This window comes from Pyxicephalus adspersus, chromosome Z, assembly GCF_032062135.1.
Source record: "Pyxicephalus adspersus chromosome Z, UCB_Pads_2.0, whole genome shotgun sequence".
Lineage (NCBI taxonomy): Eukaryota > Metazoa > Chordata > Amphibia > Anura > Pyxicephalidae > Pyxicephalus > Pyxicephalus adspersus.
The window spans coordinates 65,172,621-65,194,054 of NC_092871.1; the positions used below are offsets into that span (position 1 = coordinate 65,172,621).

The window sequence follows — 21,434 nt, forward strand, 5'->3', positions numbered from 1 at the left end:
CTTCACACGTGAATTCATTGATCAGGGATTCCTGTTAGCGTCCTGTCTCCTTGGAAACTGAATAATCCATGTGCATGCAGGAGAGGGGGAGTTTTTCCCTTACCTTGTTTCCCCATGCCTGTGACCTTCCTGACAGTATATTTACCGTGAGATAATATTTATTTATGTATACCGGAAGCTGTATATAAATGGCATGTAAAAGGGACAGGAGGAGAAAATACACTGATGATGTAGAGATCCCCCTATCATATCAGATGAACTAGTCTATTGCACGCTTGGTGGACGCTTGTTGCCTGGAGGCAGGGTATTAGGCAGGGGAACCCAATAATAGCTGGACGGTGCCTGATCTCTGCTCCATCTCACTGCACAGCCAAGGGCAACATGGAGAATGAAAGGTTTGGGTTGGTCAGAGAGTCAATGAATAACAACCAGTTGCTGCAAAAGGTAAGGGCTTGTGTTCTATGATTGTAGTGATGTTGTGTATTTGGTTGTTATAAAGATTGTTGGCTGCTACTTTAATGTGATTCCTACCACTATAGTGTTCTACTATGGTGTGTCTATAATGATTGGTGTACCATTCAGCTTTCCTCTCAGTCTCTACAATTTGGAGCAGACTTCCCAACAGTAATTGAACCAGTCAACCACAGTATTTGTGGATCTACCAGTAAGCTTTGGCACTTCTTCCATAGGCATTCGGATGCTCCAGAGGTAAACTAGCTCTAAAACTTCACAGAGCTTCAACTTACAGTGGAGTCTTCCGTTCAAATCAATGAACGGAAGAATTGTAATGGAATGAATGTGTAATGGAAGAATTGGTTCCCCTTTTTTATTGATTGAACGGACAGGCAATCCTTTTTTTTTTGCACCTCCATACTGGCACATTAAGTCTACGGACCTTCTTGTTCGTCAACATCACTGGGCCATCGCACTTGGGGGCAAGAATTTTCCTGAAGGCCATGTTGAAGGAGATACCATGACTACGTTTCTTCACTTTGCACCACTCCAGTATAAAACACTTGTAACAACATTTTTTTGCAAGTGTGTGCTTGTTTCTACTGGTTTCAATGGCTAATCTTAATGGGAATTTTTTTTAATGGGAATCCTCATGAAATAGAAAGTGGAGGTAGTTATTTTTAGTAGGGGCAGTTGCTATGATGCTATAATGGTTATTAAGGTAAACAAAGAAGTTTCTGGAGTAGTTGGCTACAAATAGAATGTGAGGTAGGAACAAAAAATGATGGTAGGAATCAAACTGTACTAGCACTGATTGTTATGTTGTTGTATTACATTACATTCTTTTTGGAGATTCTGGTTCCTGTGCCAACTGGACATTTCCAGAAGATCATGCCCATGAGATTTTTTCTTCTTTTCTGTTGTGACTACAGGATGAGTGGGGAATAGAAACCTCTGCAATGGGGACACAGATATGAAGAATCACCTGACGTTTAACCCTTCTGTGCTCTACCTGAAAAAAATAATTTTAGGGAATAGATGTCCTTTTTTATATAATTTTATATTTATTACATCAAAATCATTTTTGTACAATTCCACAATTCATGCGCATTGCCCCATCATTTATCCAGTTCAAACATCTGCACGTATAGATAAATACCTTGCTCACCTGCCAGAAATCCAGTGAGCTGTTTGAGCTAAAAATGCTGCCCTGAAGTCCCAAGCAGTGTTCCTGGCCTTGTGTTGTTTTCCCTTGCTGTACAAAGAAACCCCTCTCCATATTCTGATCCTGATAGCGAAAGTACAGGAATTGTCATCCAGGCCCGGCCAATCAAGATGGGCGAAGGGCAGGAAACCAAGAAGAGAAGAAGATGGTGGTGCCTGCATAGAAAAAGGAGTGAGTGTATTTAAAAATTTGTGTACAAAGTAGGTAGGTTAATTTTAGCAGGGGATGTGCAGATATAAATTCATACATTGAAGAATACAGAGTTACAGTCTGGCATAACGTATAGTAAAAACCTCTGAACTTAGTTATCATCCCTCTTACCATGTTAGGAGGGTGATCTGTATGTCTGTAAATTTCTGTTGCTTACAATCAGTGCAGGAGTCACTAAGAATCTTTCTTTTTCCTTTTGTTTACATGCTTGTTTTCTCCTCTATACATCAAACAAAACTTATCTAGCAGTGAAGTGGATCTGAGTGTACCACATTTACTGTCAGCATAATTATTTAACTCATTAATCATTTCAGGTACTCATTTTTAAACCAGATTCTGTTCTTAGAATTTAAAATGGTGTGAATAATCCATTGGTGCCTGAGGGGATATTAATTAAGTGTAATTCAATTTTAAAGGACCTACAAAATGATTTTTTTTTTGTTTACTGTTCTTTAAAATACCTGTCAGTTTCAAACATAACTGTATAGAAGTGATTTGTCATCTCACCTCGAACTCCAGGGATCTTGGTTTTACCCCTCATCCCCCAGCATGATAGAAAGATTTGCACTTGATCCTTCTTTTTTTGTTGGATATCTGACCTAGCTCTGTAATTTTTCAGGGGAGCTGTGTGTCTGGGTCATGGGCCAGGGTTTGGGGATGATCACTGCACAAGGCATGGAGTACTCCTGTATGCTGGGTGTAATTCTCAGTTTGAATATGTCATGTATGGAAGTTTCATAGCAACATTCCTCTGTTCTGTGTGTTGTGTATAATTATTAATAACCCTTTATCTGTATGAATGGATGCTGAACAGAACAACTTCTCCCATTTTGTATGCTGGTTGTTCTCTTCCGTATGCATTTTATTCTGCATGTATAGAAGCTGATCAGAACTAGGTATTAGTCCTGCGTGGTAGGTGTTATTCTCAGTATCCACGCTTATTCTGTATGTATGAATGCTGAACAACAACTCTTTTCTTGTTCTGTGTTCTGGATTTATTAGTCATTGTTATGTCCCATTCTGCATGGGTGAATGCAACACACAGCAACTTGGCAGTGTTCAAAATTACAGAGCTCACCAACTAAAATATTTTAACCAATCAAAACTAGAATAAATTTGCCTTTACAAATTGACAACTTGATCAAGGCATATAAAAAGGCATAGTAGCTTTCACTGGATAGGAGGACATGGTAACAAATGCCAAAGCCAATAGAAATTATCTGTATTGTGCATAAAGACCACATTTCATTCACATGTACAACCAATGATGGGAACTCAGCCGGCTGCCTGCACAGGAATGTACCTCCACTTACATATTTTATGGATGAAAGCTCCCTCTGACACCAGAAAATTCAGGATTATTTTGCTACCATTGACACCAATGCTTCAGAGCTTAGTTGTTACCACTCGCACCAATATCTGACACTTGTTTTGTCCCAAACTAATGTCATTAATAATATCCCTCTGAACCCTTATGTATTTTGTACCATTATCTACTGGTCAAAAGGTTCACACTTATTTTTGCAAGTGATTCCAATAATAACGAAACAAACAACATGCAACATATTTTATCTCACTGACGCCAACAACACGCAACATATTTTATCCCACTAACACCAACAACATGGGACCTATTTTATGCCACTGACACCAGTGCTACGGATCATATTTTCCTGCTGATACCAGTGATACCTATGTTTTTTAAAAACCCTCTGATACCAGTGATCATAATTTTCCACTGACCCTGAAAAAAAAGTGATTTTTTTTTTTTAATCCCACTGGTTCCAAAGATTTGTTTTATCCCACAATATGGTAAACATTTTATTCTACTGACCCCATTTAAACTGGACTTCTTTTATTCCACTTATACACACCTAATCCACTAAGCCAAACCTAGTGGGCTGTGGCCATCTGACAGGTGGGCTGTGGCCATCTGACAGGTGGGCTGTGGCCATCTGACAGGTGGGCCGTGGCTCTGGCCGTAGGCATCGCAAGCTCAGACCTGTGATGGGTGACTGGGCGGGTTCTGGCATCGTGACATCACTCTGACAGGAAGTTTCTTCCCCTTTGAGTGACACACGGCTCCCCATGCATGCACGGTCTGGAGTCTGTGAGATTAGTGGTCCACAAGCTCCAAAAGGAGACCACTGATGCTATAAATATTGACTTACTTTATTTCACTGAAATAAACAATATGGGAGGTATTTTTTTTTTCAAATTGAAAGGAAAAATTTTAGTAACAACATTGTAACAGAACATAAGGAATTGGACACAAAATAGTGGTAATAAAGAAAAAAAACAGTAGAGAATCATTGGAATCAAGATGAATAACACAATACGCCCAGTATAGTACAACATAGTATAGTACAGTTACATAATGTATTCAACAGAAATACCCCCCCCCAGTCCAGAGTAAAAAACAAAAATAAATCAAAACAGATATCAAGTTGTGGTTGAATTGGTGATCTAGAATAAATATCAATGTAATATAAGTCATAACCACAAAATTTTATTATAGAGAATGTGGTGATTCAATAAACATAAATCTTACTGTTGTTCCAGGGAACATCCGATTGCCTCATGGAATCAGGAAGGAATTTTTTTCCCCTGTTGAAGCAAATTGTACCAGGGTTTTTTTGCCTTCCTCTGGACCAACTATGTCTTCTAGGGTTTTATATCTGGGATATGTTTATTTTCCTAGTGGTTGAACTTGATGGACCATTGTCTTTTGTCAACCTAACCTACTATGTAACTATATGACTACGTAACTAAACTGTGTATCGTAGTGGACTCCCATTGGCTCAAATTAGCCATGGAACAATATGATACTAACAAAGAATTGGGGGATTGTTGCCAAAAAGGCGACAGGCGTACCAGGCAGTCATTTGAAAAGTGAAAGGTATTTTTTTTCGTATGTCTATTGGTGGGGTAGCTATATATGATTCCCAGACTTTAAAGAAACACTCAACCTGAGATTCCTTAGATAAGGAGGCCCCTATCCATTCCATTTGGAATACAAACCATAATTTTTCAAGAAATAATTTGAGTGAGGGCGAGCTGAATAGAATCCAATTATGTAAAATGATCTTTTTAGCAAACATTGAAATTATTAGAAGATTGCTGAAACCGTTAGTGATTCTAGTGCCTTGAAGGTGTACTTCCCCAAATATTGCCAATTCGGGAGGTAATGGTAGATAGTTCACCAAATTTCAAAGTGAATACATCACCACCATCCTCCAAATATACTTAATTTTGGGGCAATTCCACAACATGTGGTATAGATCTGCCTCGGGTTTTCCACATTAAAAAGAAGAGCTTAGTTCCATATGATGGGAACTTAGTGGTGAAATATAGGCAAAGTGAAAAAGTTTCACAACCATCTCCCTGTACATAGAGGAAGTGATAGTTTGCCAAGCTCTGCGGAAGTTTAGTAAAGTCTCGCTAGGGGTGATTTCTGGAAATTGTCTTGTTCATCTGCACAATCCAGTGTTCTGGGTTTGAGTCAGTGGCTGCCAACCGGTGGTCCATGGACCACTGGTGGGCTGCGAGAAAATTTTGGTGGTCTGCGGCTCTGGCCGGTGCCCCCTGAGCGGGGTCAGGAAAGAGACCCCGCTGGCGGGGCGCACCGGCCGGAGCAGCGGACCACATTCCCCGTACAAATCCCTGGCTCAGGGAAGTGGGCGGGTTGTGTGCAACCCGCTCAAATCTGCGATAAGAGAGTGGGCGGGTTGTCATGATGACATCACTACAGGGGAGATTTCTCCCCCTTTGATTAACGCCCGGCTCCCTGCGCATGCGGTCAGGAGCCGGTAATTTTGGTGGTCCGCGGGACTGAAAAGTTTGGCGACCAAGGGTCTAAGTGAACCCTGTAAGAATTATAGGCTTCAGTTAACAATTATAGGCTCAGGCTTTTTTAACAGGATTGGGGGCCAATAACAACTTGTCCAAAGAATTGGCCCAATCTCTGGGGGATAAATTAATGATGATGATACATAGGAGTTTAATTGTAAATAAGCGAAGATTTGCATCCGCAAAGAAGTGTACAGTGCATTCCTGGCCAATTGTGAAACTATTTTCTGGGTCAGACCAATTAACAATTAAGAATCTAACCTTTAGTGCCCTCAAGTCTCTTTAATTTTTACCCTGCGGTTCCTGCATTATCCAATGCAAATCATCATTTTGCCATAGAGGAAGCAACAAGGAGGAGTGGCTGTATTTCTGAGTTTGTGCCAAATGTGCCAGGCAGAGTACAGTAGTGGATTCTAAAGGATAGATTGGGGCAATAATTCTCTATGTATATGCAAAAGGTAAAAAAGATGAGTCCCTGGGATCAATTGTTGCTCTAAAGCATTAGCATAGCAGGCTGTACCATGTATCCAATCCCTAATGTATCCAGTGATTGTTGCCCAATTATATAGCTCCATATTCAGGAAATTAAGACCTCCATTTTAACCGGTTGTTGAAGTATGCACATTGCTATCCTGGAAATCCTCCCTGTCCAGATAAATGTCCTAAACAGTTTATAAATCCCCCTATAGATCCGATTGTTTTTTTTATTATTGATAGCATTTGCAAAGTATATAAAACTTTGGGGAAGATTATCATTTTTATTAAATTAATCCATTCTACAAAGGGAAAGCTGCAGAGGGGCCCATTTTTGCAAATGCCCCGTAACCGAGAGCAAAAGTGAGGGAATGTTGTAGTGGCAAAGATTAGAGGGGTGTTTGGAAACCAGAACACCCAAGTACTTCAGTCTGTGCTTGCAAAAAGGATAATGATGGCTCCATCTCGACTTAGTGTATTTGTTCAGATATAAAGCTTTAGATTTATCTAGATTTATGGAGTACCCCGATACAGTACCGTATTGCGTTAACAAATCAAGGATAGCTGGCAAACTCTTTTTAGGTTTTGCAATATAGAGAAGTAGATCATCCGCAAAGGGGGTAATTTTAACTTTCTGGTTACCTATCTGGAATCACTCAAAGTCATTAGTAAGTTCCTGAAGACGCAGTAGGAGATCCAAATAGTATAGGAGATAAAGGGCATCCCTGATGAGTGCCTCCAGTCAAATGAACCAGTGCCAATAGGTTACCATTATTAAACAATTTCATTTTGGGAGATTTATAAATATAATGTATGTAAGAAGTAAAAAACTGACCCAATGCACAGTGTGCCAGTATAGCATTTAACAGGGGCCATTCCACTTTATCGAATCTCTTTTCCGCATCCAACCCCAATAGCATTGATTTAGGAGCCTGTTCCCTAGCCGTCACTACAGTTGCCGCTATTGCAGTGCGAACACCTATTGTGGAAAGCTTTCCCCTTACAAAACCTAGTTTATGGAACTTGAGAAGGGATGGTAGGAAGCGCTGCAATCTATTGGCCATTATTTTGGCCAACATTTTGTATTCACTGTTAAGTAATAAAACATAAGTATATATATATATAAAATATAGGATACTAATGCATAACTCTGCAGCGAAACCATCCGGACCAGGTTTTTATGATTTGCCAACAAACTAATTGTTTTTTACACTTCCTCAATAGTTACACTGGGGAGTGCATTTGTTGTTGAGTTAGATCTTACCTTTGTTTTTTTACTTTATAAAAAACATTTTTGGGTGGTGAATCTAGAAATGACTCCAGTTTTTTGCTATCACATCCAGTTTTTACGATACAGGTAGGTACGCTTCATTTTTGTCAAAAAACATACATTTTACATACAATGAAAAAATATTTAAATAATAACTTGAATGTACGGTTTATTTAAATTTCTTTTGTTCATACAAAGGATTAATTTATTTTTTTACAGTAAAACATTTGAAATGAATCCGGTTAAGGTAAAAATTTACGCCGATAGCTTTTCTTGAAGTGTTCAGTATTAGGACAATTTCTGTGTATTTATTTGCTTGTGTGTTTCCAAGAAAGTCCTTGACAATGGCTTTGAATGATAACCAAGCCTTTTTTTTCGACTTATGACATTGTCCTTAAGTAATGTTCATCTTTGATGAGCTGCCGAATCTGTGGACCATCAAACACAGCGGCCTTAACTTTTTCAAATGACAGGCTAGGAAATGCCAAAATTAGGTACTTGAAACAGTTTCCTTCAGTTGGCAAAGCTTTACCTAACTGCTTCATCAGACCCAGTTTAATGTGCAGAGGCAGGAATGTAATATTCTTTCTATAAAGTGGCTCATGTAGAATGTTTGGATCATCTGGTTTTAGGGCAGATCTTGGAGGCCAATTCCTTTCCACCCAATGCCTCTCACGAGCTCTGCAGTCCCACATGCACAGATAACAGGAATACTTGGTGTATCCGCGTTGCTGAACAAGAAGCAAGCATACCATTTTAAGGTCAACACAGATGACCCACTTGTGTTCGTGATAATGCAACAACTCAATGACTCTCTTTATGTCTGCATATTCTTCACAGAGAGAAACTGAATGGCCAGTTGGGACTGACCCAAATATTTTTCCATTGTGAAGGAAGACACGCATTAAGCTCTGCTTTGAGCTATCGTTGAATACTCGCCAATTAGGTTGAGTTATAGATTGGAATTCCCATTTCCTCCATTAAACCAGGTATGTTATGGCAATACACAAAGCCACTGTCAGTTCTAAAGTAATGCAGAAATGCAATTACTCTAAATACGATACCTTCGTTTCTTTTTTCAAGTATGTTTTCTAGCGCAGTCTTGTTGTTAGGTATTCTGAAGCCTTCTTCGATAGTGCCAAATCACTGAACTTATGCTGATAAAATCCTTTACAAAAAAAAGTCCTTTTCAGTTTCAAACTCTTCATCCTTGTTGTAACCTAGTTAATCACCATAACTATGTTCTTCAAGAGAGAGTAGTGTAACGAAAACCAGCACTGGGATTTCATCTGAATTAGTCACTGGGCGTATAGCTGATGGTAGACTAGGATACTCTATTTTACATTTATTTTTCTTGTTATATCCTGAAGTTTTCACTATACAAAAATAACAGTCACTGAAATGATCTCCTGGCTCTTGCCAAACCATAGGTATACCAAATGGCATCTTATCACGTGTTCCCTTTGATCACATCCATAAACCCTTGACACACTGCAAACATTATAAGGGGCCCAAGACTTATCTGATCACAAAGTTTAACTTTGAAATATGCCAAATAGGTTTGCTCTACAAATGTGCTGATGTTCGCCCTTTGACTGGGAATGATGAAATTGCCACAGATATAACAAAATGAATCAGGGTTGTTTAAGCACTTACGACAAGAAACGGCGGAGCCAGACATGATCTTAAAGAAAGGAAATACGTGTGTAAGTAGTAAAATAAATGTTGCTTAGTCACTATGTAGAGCAGTGCACAACCTCTGACCACACTGTCTTGCGTGTAATTGAATAGCCTATACAAATCCACGCTACAGTAATCACATTATTTTAAGCAGTAGAGAAAAATCTAATGTGATAGAAGAAAACTAACTGCACTTTCAGAATCAACATACCTATTTTAGTGTAAATAAGCTTAAAAAATCAAGCCAACAAAAAAATTGTTCAAATTGTTCCCCAGTGTTATTGGTCGCTCTAGGAGCTCCCTGTGCTCTGAGAATAGCCTAGATAACTTAGCTTAGTGTAAAAATTTGCCGAGAAGTTCTGGGCGTGATGGTTGTGCCTTGTATAATTGTTTTTAAAAGGTCTCAAAAACATGGGCAACTTGCACTGGGTCTGAACAAAAAATTGCGGAATGAGGGTCTTTGTAAGAATAACAAGTTTAGCCCGTGGTGGTCTAGTACATTTCACTAATAATATTAAACCTACTTTATTACCCCATCTATCATATTTGTGTTTAAAAAGTGGGGTATTAGGTGAATAATACATTTTTACAGATAGTTGGGAACCATATACGTACATTAAACAATGTGGCAAGCTGAAGTCCAAGAGAAGCAGTCCAGTAATATGGGTTCAAATGAGGCTTGTAATCTTGCTGAGTTCCAGGAGTGGGGGATGATGATTGTTGATGAAATACCAGTTCAGAATGGCAGCAGCAGAGGATGTGTTGGAGTTCAGGTGGATAAATAAGTCCAAAGGCAGGAGATTGGAGTTGCAGAGTAAATTAGTATGTCCAAATCTGTTCTAATTCCTGTGTCAATTCCCTGGAATAAATCCCATTGCACTTATAGTTTTGGCACTTAACATTTGGGCACGTGACCAGAGTCCCAACGTGATCTTGCCTGTTGTTTAAATTGAAGTTCTTTGGGCCCTGATTATGGATGGACTGATCAGAGTATAAGGAATTTGGGATATCAGTTGAACCTGAGGAGGGGTTGGCAGGGCAATAAATATCAATGTGCACTCAGCTGGAACTAAGGGATAGTGAACAGATAAATCTTTGAGGAGATTAAAGTTGGTAAAATAAATTCATCTACAATGGGAGACAGACCATTTACAATAGTATGAGGGTTGCAGGGGAAAACAATTGCATATACAGGGCTGAGATTTGGCGAAATGGGAGACGTACCCGTACAAGGAGAGATAAATGGAGATTAGTTGCAGGCAGATGAGGAAGGTGAATTCATTAGTGATGTTAGTAGAAGATGATCATGATGATGATGGAATTCCCTGGATTCATTCCCATTGCACTTATAATTTTGGCACTTTATATTTGGGCACGTGACCAGGGTCCCAATGTAACCTTGCCTGTTGTTTAAATTGAAGTGCTATGGGCCCTGATTGTTGTTCACTGATTGCCAACAACTGGCGTACTGACGCTCGTGGGCAGTCGTGGCTTTGTCTCGAGAGAGAGGTAGATAAGGGTAGCGCGCGGTTTTGTGACTTACGTTTAATCATACAAGTTCTAGCACAAAGGTTGTATACCAAGCAAAGCTTGTATAACAAGCAAATTTTTCCTGTCCAAACAGGACTTATACCGAGGTACCACTGTACTGTGTACTTCCTGTAAGCCTTACCTGCTTTCTCTTGCAAGGCAGTATATTGAGCTCGATTCTCTCTATGTTTATGGGTGGTATATTCTTTTATATGGCCTCTCAACCACCTTCATGGTTTGCCATATTAGTATCCGAGTGTCCCAGTGTTCTAGATTATCCCATTGACTTTTGACCAAATTAACAAAATTTGACGACTGTACTAAAAAACTAGGAATAGGTCAGGAGAAGCACAAGATAAATTGGACTGGTGTGTGGGGGTCAGATAAATCAGTAAATTCAGCTATTGATGCATGAGATACCCTGGAATTGAGAGATTTTTTTTCCACCAAAAAGAAATCAATCCTAGAAAAAGTAACAAGTATAATTTTTTTTCGGTGGGATTGAGGAGCCTTTAGGGGTCCACCAAAGAAGTCTGAGAAATTTAATTACTGAGTTCTTTGGCAGAAGTATGTGCAGTGTTATGGGAGGTGGACGATCACTCCATTTTGGGATCTAGGGTGGTGTTAAAATCGACTGCCAATAATAAATTGAGGTATGATGCTTCTAGAACTTTTTGAAGCAATTTAGAATAGAACAAGGAAGAATTTCCTGTACTAGTTCCCACCATATCCAGAACCAGCATAACGTATCTGCTTCTTTATCTAATTCTATTGACAAAACTTTGTATGGCAAATTTTTAAGCAAAATGATCACTACCCTTCTTTTTTTTTTATTTAAAAGTAGTCGCAAATACTTACCCAATCCAAGAATCTCGAAAAATAGTTTTCCAATGTGTTTCCTGTAAGAAAATTATATCGGGTTTTATGCTTTAAATGGATTACATTTTCTTCCTCTATTGAGGGCTATTAAGCCCTGCCACATTCCAGGATAGTACTTTAGGTTTAGCGTGTAAAATTTATTTTGGTTGGGGTAGTATGGGCTCAGAAGATGTCATAGTCATAACTTAGGGGGAAAATTGTACTCAGACTTCCTATTAATTGAGCAGGCAATAGTTGCACCGAGCGTCAGCTAAGCTCACAACAATATAAATCTAACCATATTGTATTAGCAATATCTATTCAGGGCTTAGTTAAATGAACTAAACAGAACATGATCCCAAGTAGATGAAACCACACTTCTCTATGCCATAATTCTAACAATAGATGACACCACAAGCTTTCCTTAATTTTTAACTTCTTAGCCCTCCTAGCGGTAATCCCGAGTGTGACTCGGGGAGGATTTTACATGCTAAAATCGGTAATCCTGACTCACACTCGGAGTCGCTAAAAACATTTTAAAAAACCCTTACGTTGTTCTGTTGGTGTCCCCCAGCATCCTGGTGGTCCCTGCAGGTCCTCGGGACACATCTTCTTTTTTCCATCTTCAGCTGGCGAATGCAGAGACTTTCCCGGTGACATCGGGACATTTTTATTTAAAGTTAAATAATAAATTTAATAAATATTGGACATATTTCGGTTAGCTATGCCTAAGAATTATAGGCCTACAATGTAAAATAAATTTCCATGCAAAAAAATGTAATGCTTTTTGCATGAAAATATGGACAGAATTAGAATGCTAGGGGGGTTAAAATCCTCTGCCCTATCTCAGTCAGAGGACAGGATAATGAGTATATTAATTCTTCAAAGAACCATATTATCAGTCCAAATAAACAACAAATAACATTTGAAAAAACAGTAAATTGCACAAAATCCCTAACAATTAAACAGTTACAAATTAGGTGCTCCATCAGTGGGTTGGTACCTAAAATTTGTACCAATGGCATCCGGACTATGTGAAATGGAAGTCTTTCTTGACTGCAAATGACTAAAAATCATGGAGTGTGCTGCTCCTCTTGCTGTATGAAATTCAAGGCTTGCTGTTGATCATCAAATATTTTGGTGTCACCAGCCCAAGTGATACGTAATCTTGTACGGTATTGAGGAGCAAATCATGCGCCCAATTCCACCGGGCGCAGGCATGTGGGAACAAAAAGCTTTTTTGAGCGACTACTGTGGAGAAGTCCTGAAAAATCAAAACTTTCACTTTTCATTTTCCTTGAGCCTCAATAAGCTGATCCTCTAGATCACTAACACGTTGTTCCAATGCAACAATTTTCGTAGTGTTGGAGGATATGTTAGTGACAGCGGTACAATGGCATGCTGCAGCAAATCCAATTTTTGATCAAAGTAGGGCCTAAGTAGGTCTGCAACTTCTCTGGCCATGGATCCCTGTGGAGGGATAGGGGGTGCAGATGTAGACAAAGAGGGTATTTCCTGTGAGGTTGACAAAGGCAGCAATTCTGGTGATTTTTGGAGAAAGGATTGGGGATAAAAGATGATTTTTGTGAGGGTTTCCCCCTGGGTTTAGAAGGTTGTTTGCGATTTGGATAAGGCCTGGGATATACCAATATATCTCTCCATCTTAGCAAGGGGAAGACATTCCAGTAACAATAAATGCTGAGCAAATGTATCACCCAATGTTTTTGAGGACACTGGAGATCAACCAGACTGCGGCACTGTAATCTAAATTCCCTGTAAAGATTCAAAGTCCAGTGCAGGGCTGAGAGTGTGATGGCTGCCAGGTGCCATGTGGCCTAATGCAGAGCTCCGACTCTGTATTAGGCCGCTCTCAATCAGGATTTCTTCCCCAGGACTCTGGTGAGAAACCAAAGCCTTGGATGACACTCGATACAATGTTACGAGCAGGAGCTGTGCAGTGTTGCAGGAGGGCAAAGCCGCCCGGGATACATAGGTCATGCATCCCAGGAGGCTCTTGGGTGCCCCTTTTGCGCATGCCCGAGCATCTTGAGCATGCACAGAACAAGCCTTTTCGTGAAAAGGGAAACAAAATGCCGATCTCACTAATGCGCAGTGAGATCGGCAATTTTTTTTTCTAGCCTGCGTCACCTGATCTCACGTCTGGGTTGGGTGACGTAGGTAGAAGAACCAGGAAGAAAAGGAGAAGATGGCGGTGCCCAGAGCGCCGGCACGAAGACAGATGCCGGGAGGACGCGGGACCCAATGGAAGAGACATCCAGAGCGATTGACAACCCTGTGGGACTAAAGGTAAGTGAATTTTTTCCAAGTTTTTTTAATCTAAAGGTTATTAGTGGTGTACCCCAGGGTTCAGTGTTGGGTCCTTTACTGTGTAACATCTTTATATCTTTTGGGATTAAAAGTACTGTTTCTGGATGACATCAAACTATGTAATGTAATTAAATCTATACACGATGTCTATATTCTACAAGCAGACCTGGATGAACTGTTTGATTGGGCAGCCAAGTGTCAAATTGCATTTAATATAGATAAATGTAAAGTTCTGCACTTGGGAGCTAACAACATGCATGCTTCATACTGTCCAGAGGGAATACGTTTGGGGGAGTCAGGAATAGAAAAGGATCTGGGGGTTCTGGTAGATCATAGACTGAATACCAGCATGCAATGCCAAGCTGCAATATCAAAAGCTAGCAAAGTACTTTGTTGTATCAAAAGAGGAATACCTTGCAAAGATGGAGACATAATCCTGCCCCTGTTGAAAACATTAGTCAGATCGCATCTGGAATATACAGTCCAGTTTTGGGCACCTGTTCACAAAAAGGACATTGTGGAATTGGATAGAATGTAGAGAAGGGCAACTAAACTAATAAAAGGAATGGAGGAGCTCAGCTATGAGGAAAGATTAGCTAAACTGAATCTATTCTCCCTTGAGAAGAGACATTTAGGGGGAATATGATCACCCTGTATAATATATATATATATATATATAGATAGATAGATAGAGAGAGAGATCTCTTCCCAATTATTCACTTTGAGATCATTACAAAGAACAAGAGGGCACTCTGTGTCTGAAAGAAAAGAAGTTTAAGCTCTGGATTTGAAAAGGGGATTCTTTACTGTAAGGTTTGTGGAATAGGCTCCTTCAGGAAGTAGTTTAAACAACTACTATGGATTGCTTTAAGAAAAAGCTGGATGCTTTTCTAGGAGCACAGACTTCAGCTGGGTATTAGGGCTTTAAAGTAAAGATAGCAGGGACCGGTGATCCAGTGAATATTCGATTGCCTCATGGCATCCGGAAGGAATTTTTTTTCCCAGGGATTTTCTTTGTCTTCCTCTGGACCAATTATGTCCATAGGGTTTTATATCTAGGATATGTTTATTTCCGTGGGGGTTGAACTTGATAGACTTCTGTCTTTTTTCAACCTGACCTACTATGTCACTATATTTAGTACATAACCAAGCAATCAAAGCTGTTAACACCTTAAAGTTTTTAATTGAATTTTAGGATGTTTTTTTTTTTTTTTTTATTGTAACAAAAATACATCACCACCTCCCCAATTCCTTTCTGGTTTTTTTTAACATTCCTTATTTTCAAAAACAGAACAACACAGTACTGAAACAAGAAAAAATAGTAAATTACATAAATGTCGTAACAAGTGCAATAATACAGTTTCTAAAGTCCAGTGAGCTAATTAGTCCAAATGTCCAGGGTTCAAATGAGATATGATGAGAGAGAGACAGCATGCATGCATACATCCTCATTGTGAAATCCAACACATTGACCAGCTTACTACAGGGTTACATCCCATATTTTAAGTCAAGGAATGGTGGCAGGGTCCAGGTGGCCCTTGAACTCAGGAGTTTCTCTGTAATATATCCAACTCCCCTAAACAGCATTAAACTTTTCTGTAGTTCCCCTGGCACTAGCCATTAGGTCGTCCATCATCATATTATCATTTATTTTATGCATCCATAGACCTATGGTCGGTGGCAATGTAGACTTCCAGCAAAGGGGGATACAGGAGTTAGCCGCTACAATCAGGAATGGAAGGAAAAAAAACTATGCAATTAAACTGGAGCCCTGTACCAGCAGGATAGAATTTTATACCCAAGCTCCTGGAATTTATTTGCTAATGGAGGACTTGTGTACCAGAGTGAGTATTTTGGATTTTTGTTGTGTCTAAAGAGTATCCAAGCTCCTCCTCCCAAGTTTGGAGGTAGGAAGGGGAATAGTCCCCAGGCACAGCACTTAGTTCTGAGTACAGTAATGACAACTATAAGGATGAGCGAGCAAAATTTTTAATTTCTATCCCACTGCAAATCGGGCCTTTCTTACTTACAGAACATGTAAGCGAGAACAACCTTGTGATTCGCCACAAGGTCGTGTTCTCGCCGAACTCAGATGATCTCTCAATGGAGAATCTCGATTGAGAATTCATCTAGAGTTCGCCTGCAGTCACAGCTGATTGGACGCACCCGCATGCCTCCAATCAGCTGTGACCACAGGTTCCCACATTCCCTTGGCTGTACTTATCAATGATAAGTGCAGTCCGGTGACCGTGGGAACTGAACTCAGATGAACTCTCACTGGAGAAACTCCATTGAGAGTTCATCTGCAGTTACAGCTGATTGGAAGCAACCCGTGCCTCTAATCAGCTGTGACAGCAGGTTTCCAGGCTCCCTGGGCTTTACTTATCAATGATAAGTACAGCCCAGGGAGCGTGGGAACCTGCATATCAATGGAATTCGCAAAATCAGTTCACCGAAATTTCGCAGACCTATCGGAAGTTTGGGGAAATTTTAGCGAGAATGTCAGAGGCATTCTCGCTCATCCCTAGACAACTAGTGTCAGATATTGATTCTAAAGCCGTCTTAGGTCTGGACTAACAGGAGTCTGGGGGAGCAATCTTAGAAAATGCATGGACCTCCAAAAATCAAAGTTATTATTATTACACAGTATTTATATAGCACTACTATATTACGCAGCGCTGCACAAAGTCCACAGCCATGTCACTAGCTGTCTAAGGGGCTCACAATCTAATGTCCCTACCTCAGTCATATGTCTTTAATACAGTCTAAGGGCAATTTTTTGGGGGTAGTCCCTCTTCCCTTAGTCCAATGAAGATCCGATCCTCCATTCCAGGTGGGAATGAGGAATTTCCCAAAATTGGCAACATAGGTAATGGGGAGGTGAGAGCCTTGATTGAAATAGGGTTTTTTTACACGCCCGCCATGTAGCATATATCAATGGGTGGGTGCAGAGTGCTGGTTGTGTCAGCGACATAAACCATGGAATGGATGTAAGTGGAGTTTTATCAAGACTGCTCTGTTTTAACCCATTGTTTGTCCTCTGAATGTCTAAACCAATCTAAAACCCAGGAGATATGTGCTGCAAAGTACTTATATGGAGAGGTTGGGTTGGGCAGTAGGTATTGGGATAGGGATGGCCTGTAACAGGTACAAAACTCTTGGTAAGATGTTCATCTTAATAGTATGTATGAGGCTGAACCATGAGAAAGTGAGAGAGGCCCATCGTTCAAGACCTTTGAAAAAAGTAGTCAATATTGGGGAAAATCAGTTAGAACAATTGGGACTGGTCTGATGGGAGCTGTATCCCTAAAAATTTATTGGTAGTATTTTCACATTTAAATGAAAGGGAATTGCTGAGTTGTACTGGTAATGAGTGAGGAGGTGAAATATTTAGAGCAGCAGACTAGGAATAGTAAATTTAAAAATTGGAAATTGACCCAAATTTCTGTATGGATTCGAGTAAATTTGGTATGGAAATCACTGGGTTAGTTATAGCAAACGATAAATCATCTGCATACGCAGCCACTTTTTGTTTTGTGTCCTCAATCTCTTTCTGCTATAGAAAATATTACCTGCTCTGTGTTTTGTTTTTGTGTAGAAGGAGAGGATTTTTGTCCCAAATGAGCACGCTTCTAACATACTGGCTGGCCAGTTGTTGCCCATCTCTGACAGTGACCATGATGTCACATGGTGCAAGCTGCACTTCCTGCACAACCCTAGTGATGCCAGTCATAGTGATTGCAGGTCATAACTACAAACTATTCCTAATCTGATAGGCTTGTCCCTCTGTTGGTATAAAGTCTCTGTTTACTCCTTTGTTGTCACCCTTTTTTTTGTGTCACTCTACTTTGTATGTATCGTTTACCAATCAAAAATGTTTCACTGCACTAAACCCAGGATCCAACCTCCAAAAAAAATGATCCTATCCTATATTATGTAATACTTTCAAATGCTTTATGGATGAATATGTTGTGGTAAAAAGCAGTCATGGATTTTCCCAATCAATTTTGGTGGATAAACCAATTGTGTTCTTTGTAGATGGGAGCCTACTTAAACTTTTCATTGTTTCTGTCTACCAAAGGAAAAGTAAGGAATTTAAAAAAAAATCTACAGGCAAAAAGAAAAAATTTTTGGCAAAAACTTTTTTTTTTTTTTTTTTTTTTTGCTGTTGCAGAAATATCCACCCCCATCAACTTTTTTAATTCTTTATGTCTTTGAGACATTACAGCTGCAGATAGGCAATATGGCCACTTGATGGCAACATAGGTCAACTTTTTGCCATTTTATGCCCATCCAATGTCTGTAGTTCTATGTTCTGCACCCTCTCTGAATTTTATGGAACTTTCAGGATTAGGCAATATGTATCAAAGGCTTTATTTATTAACCCCTGCAACCCAGATCTGTTTCATGCTTTTGTTTCAGGTTTTTACCATACATTCTTGGTGTTCTTTAAATGGTCAGCTCACCCAAAAGTGATGTTTTTTTGTAGACATTTAAGTCTTCACGCTAACAGCATATTTTGGCCTATCAATGAGATCCAGGGAGAGCAGAGGATCACAAATGTTGCTTGGCTTTTTAAAACCACCTGACAGGTCTATTTTACCAGCTCTGCACTCACCTTGTGCCTACCATGTATGGTCCCCAATTTTATATTATGGAAGAACTGGACAAAGATAGATGGAAAAAAACAAATCTCTCAAGTGGACAGACGTTATGGGTACACAAGACCTAAAAGTATCCAGATAGGAATATAAACCTATAAATAACCATTTTTCAAAAAACATCAATGTGTTCTTCAATTATGGTTGATGTGTAAAATATAAATAGTACCCAAGAATAATTATTTCAGTCATGCGTTTTAAGTTTGGACTCCCTTGGATAGCCTAACAACCTTACAGGGTGACAAAAAACAATAGATTGTATTAGGAGGCATTTACAGTACATAGCTCCTGCTTAATCTTTAGGTTGATCCATAGGCAGATATACCAGATAAACATTATTGCATCTCTGTCATCAATATTAGATCATTAAATGTCTGAAAATGACCTGGTATCAGCATGGATGACAGGGCAGGAGTGTGAGAGGAAGAAATAGTGCAATGAGCTTATCAGTTAAACTGATGATAAGAAGCATGCTATTAGGAAGAGAAAACAAGCTTAACAGAAAAATAACAGAGAGATGAGCTCATCACTGCACTGCTTCTCCCTTTACTGTCCATTCAATGGCTGGAATGGATCCAGGCGTTCCTTGGCGCAGAGGAATTAGGTTGAATAATGCAGGAACATAAGATGTAGAATGTCTAGTGTCAGAAAAATGTACTGCAGGGGAAATCTCTAAATTGAAGATGATTATTATAGCTTTTTTTAATTTAAATTTTTATTAAAAGTTTTTAGAAATATCATATACAAAGACATAGAAATAGGAAGTAGTAACATGTCAAACATAGGAGAATACAGTACATGGGACATCAGTGTTACCATATGAAAGGTCCTCCTAGACTGAGGCAACATACACATACCCGAGCAACAACATAATACCATCAGTATTAACTGCTTCAATAGTAAAACATATAATTATCAGTGCCTTATTGTTTTGGATCCATAGGAGGCCATATGGGATACCCATATAAAGTTTTGCAATCCCAACAAATGTCCCTGAACTGTAGCACTAAATTACAATAAAGCAAGAAGACAAGACTAAAAACATATATCATACAGGAAAGTGTGTGTGTGTGTGTGTGGGGGGGGGGGGGGGGGGGGTTTAGTGGGACCCTTGTGGCACCCTCCGTTAAACAAAAAGAATATGTACACAGTCATTGCCATGTCTTATCACCCATCAACCCCGGCATCCTGACTGGCTGCATTCTTGTTACCAGTCAGTGACTCTGAAACATAAAAACATATGATCATGATGGGCAAGAGAAAAACTTACAGAAGCAGCATGGGCATCTGATGTATTTTTCGGAGTACAAGTTTAATTTAGCCCAGGACACCAGTATTACAAGGCCAGATTGCCGACCATTTAGCCACCACGCTGCTCTATATCTTTCAGCCTCTCCAAAATTATTTCTGTTCAACCAACAATTCGCCTCATGTATGGAACTGGAGCAGAAGAGGCAGCAGTGTTGTCCATGGCAGATGTGATTTGTTGTTACAACCAATACTGACCCTTTATATCTGCCCTGAATTTCCCATTCCCTTCCTATTCAGTTCTCTGATACTCTGTAAGTCATTTCATTAATGAACAAACTTTTGGCCCATTTCCTGTAATAGTTATGAGTATGTAATCTCTCTAAATTCACAGAAGGAATTCATTTAGCATATTTCATTCATACATCATTTCCTAAAGCACTAAAACAGAATTATTTAGAGATTAAATTTATTCTGCTTATATTTTGCCTTCCCTGGTTCCTCCTCTCCTCGCTCATCAACATACTAAGAAAATTGTTAAATAAAATCCTCCATTTTTATTACATAATTTATGTTAGATCCGATGACATCATTACTAGGTCTTTGTGTTCCTTTATGCAAATCAGGTAAATGGTTCCTGGTTGGAGGGGCCAGTATAGGGATGCACATAGCTACCTGAAAAACACTAACGGCAGAAACGTCCATGTGATCCTGAGCTGGAAGAACTGAAATCCAATTCTTTGATTTAATTTATTTTCCTTTATATTTGGAAAGGGCAGGGAATAGGTTGGATCTGACTGCATCATATGCAATCCAGAGAGATCTCCTCATCTGTAGTTTGTGCAATCTGATCTCCCTGTGGTTCTAATATGTTTTACAGCACAGCAGCAGAATAGGCTGAAGGAAGAGGATTTAAAATGTCACCTTCTGGTTGCAATTTCAAAGCAGATATTTTTAACATTTTGAAATCCCAGACTTTAGGGATAAATAGTTAGTTAGCATTTAGATTCGGGTCGGATAGAAGGGGTGGGGGGGCCTCTCTAATCTCACAGTGCAACAAGAGGGATTTATTACCTTAACCAACGTAGTTGATCTGGTCTATCTCATTACCCTTCCCTTGATAGTCCCAATGTTCAATGTTATTGAAGATTAAACCATTTAGGCTTTCTACGTTACTTTCTAGTGAAAGCGCCAGCTGCAGATGAGTCCTTCTTTAGTTGCTCATCCCTGCATCCAACGTTCTTCCTCCTGAGCCTATAATTCTGCTTCATTTAAACTTCATCAACTCTTTCAGCCAAGTGGAAGGATCTGACTTTGTAAGCTGCCAGGCCATCTTATCCTTTTGTTAGTTAATGTGTATATATATATATATATATATATATATATATATATATATATATTTTTTTTTAATAATTTTTTTTTTTTTTTTTTTTTTTTTTTTTTATGTTTTACTCTTTATGCACAAAATGACATTACAGTATTTAAATATCTATGATAATCAATCAAGGGACTTTGGGGAAGGCAGTGAGGTTAATTTTTCCAAGCAGAACAAAAAGTCCTGAATCCTACTGGGGTTTTAGAGTTCAATTTGTGTTGCATGCTTGTTTCACTGACTTCTCAGCTCATCCCTACTTGAAACTGCTGTTTT

At 39.3% G+C, this 21,434-nt stretch overlaps 1 protein-coding gene across 1 annotated transcript in view; it reads left to right on the forward strand.

Moving 5' to 3' along the window:
• Positions 1-289: 289 nt before the first annotated feature.
• Positions 290-21,434, forward strand: part of CFAP77 (cilia and flagella associated protein 77) — a 185,053-nt gene continuing 163,908 nt past the window's right edge. The window contains exon 1 of the mRNA XM_072430761.1: positions 290-444. Coding sequence (XP_072286862.1) covers positions 382-444 — 63 coding nt within the window. The 5' untranslated portion in view covers positions 290-381. The remainder of the gene's footprint in view (positions 445-21,434) is intronic.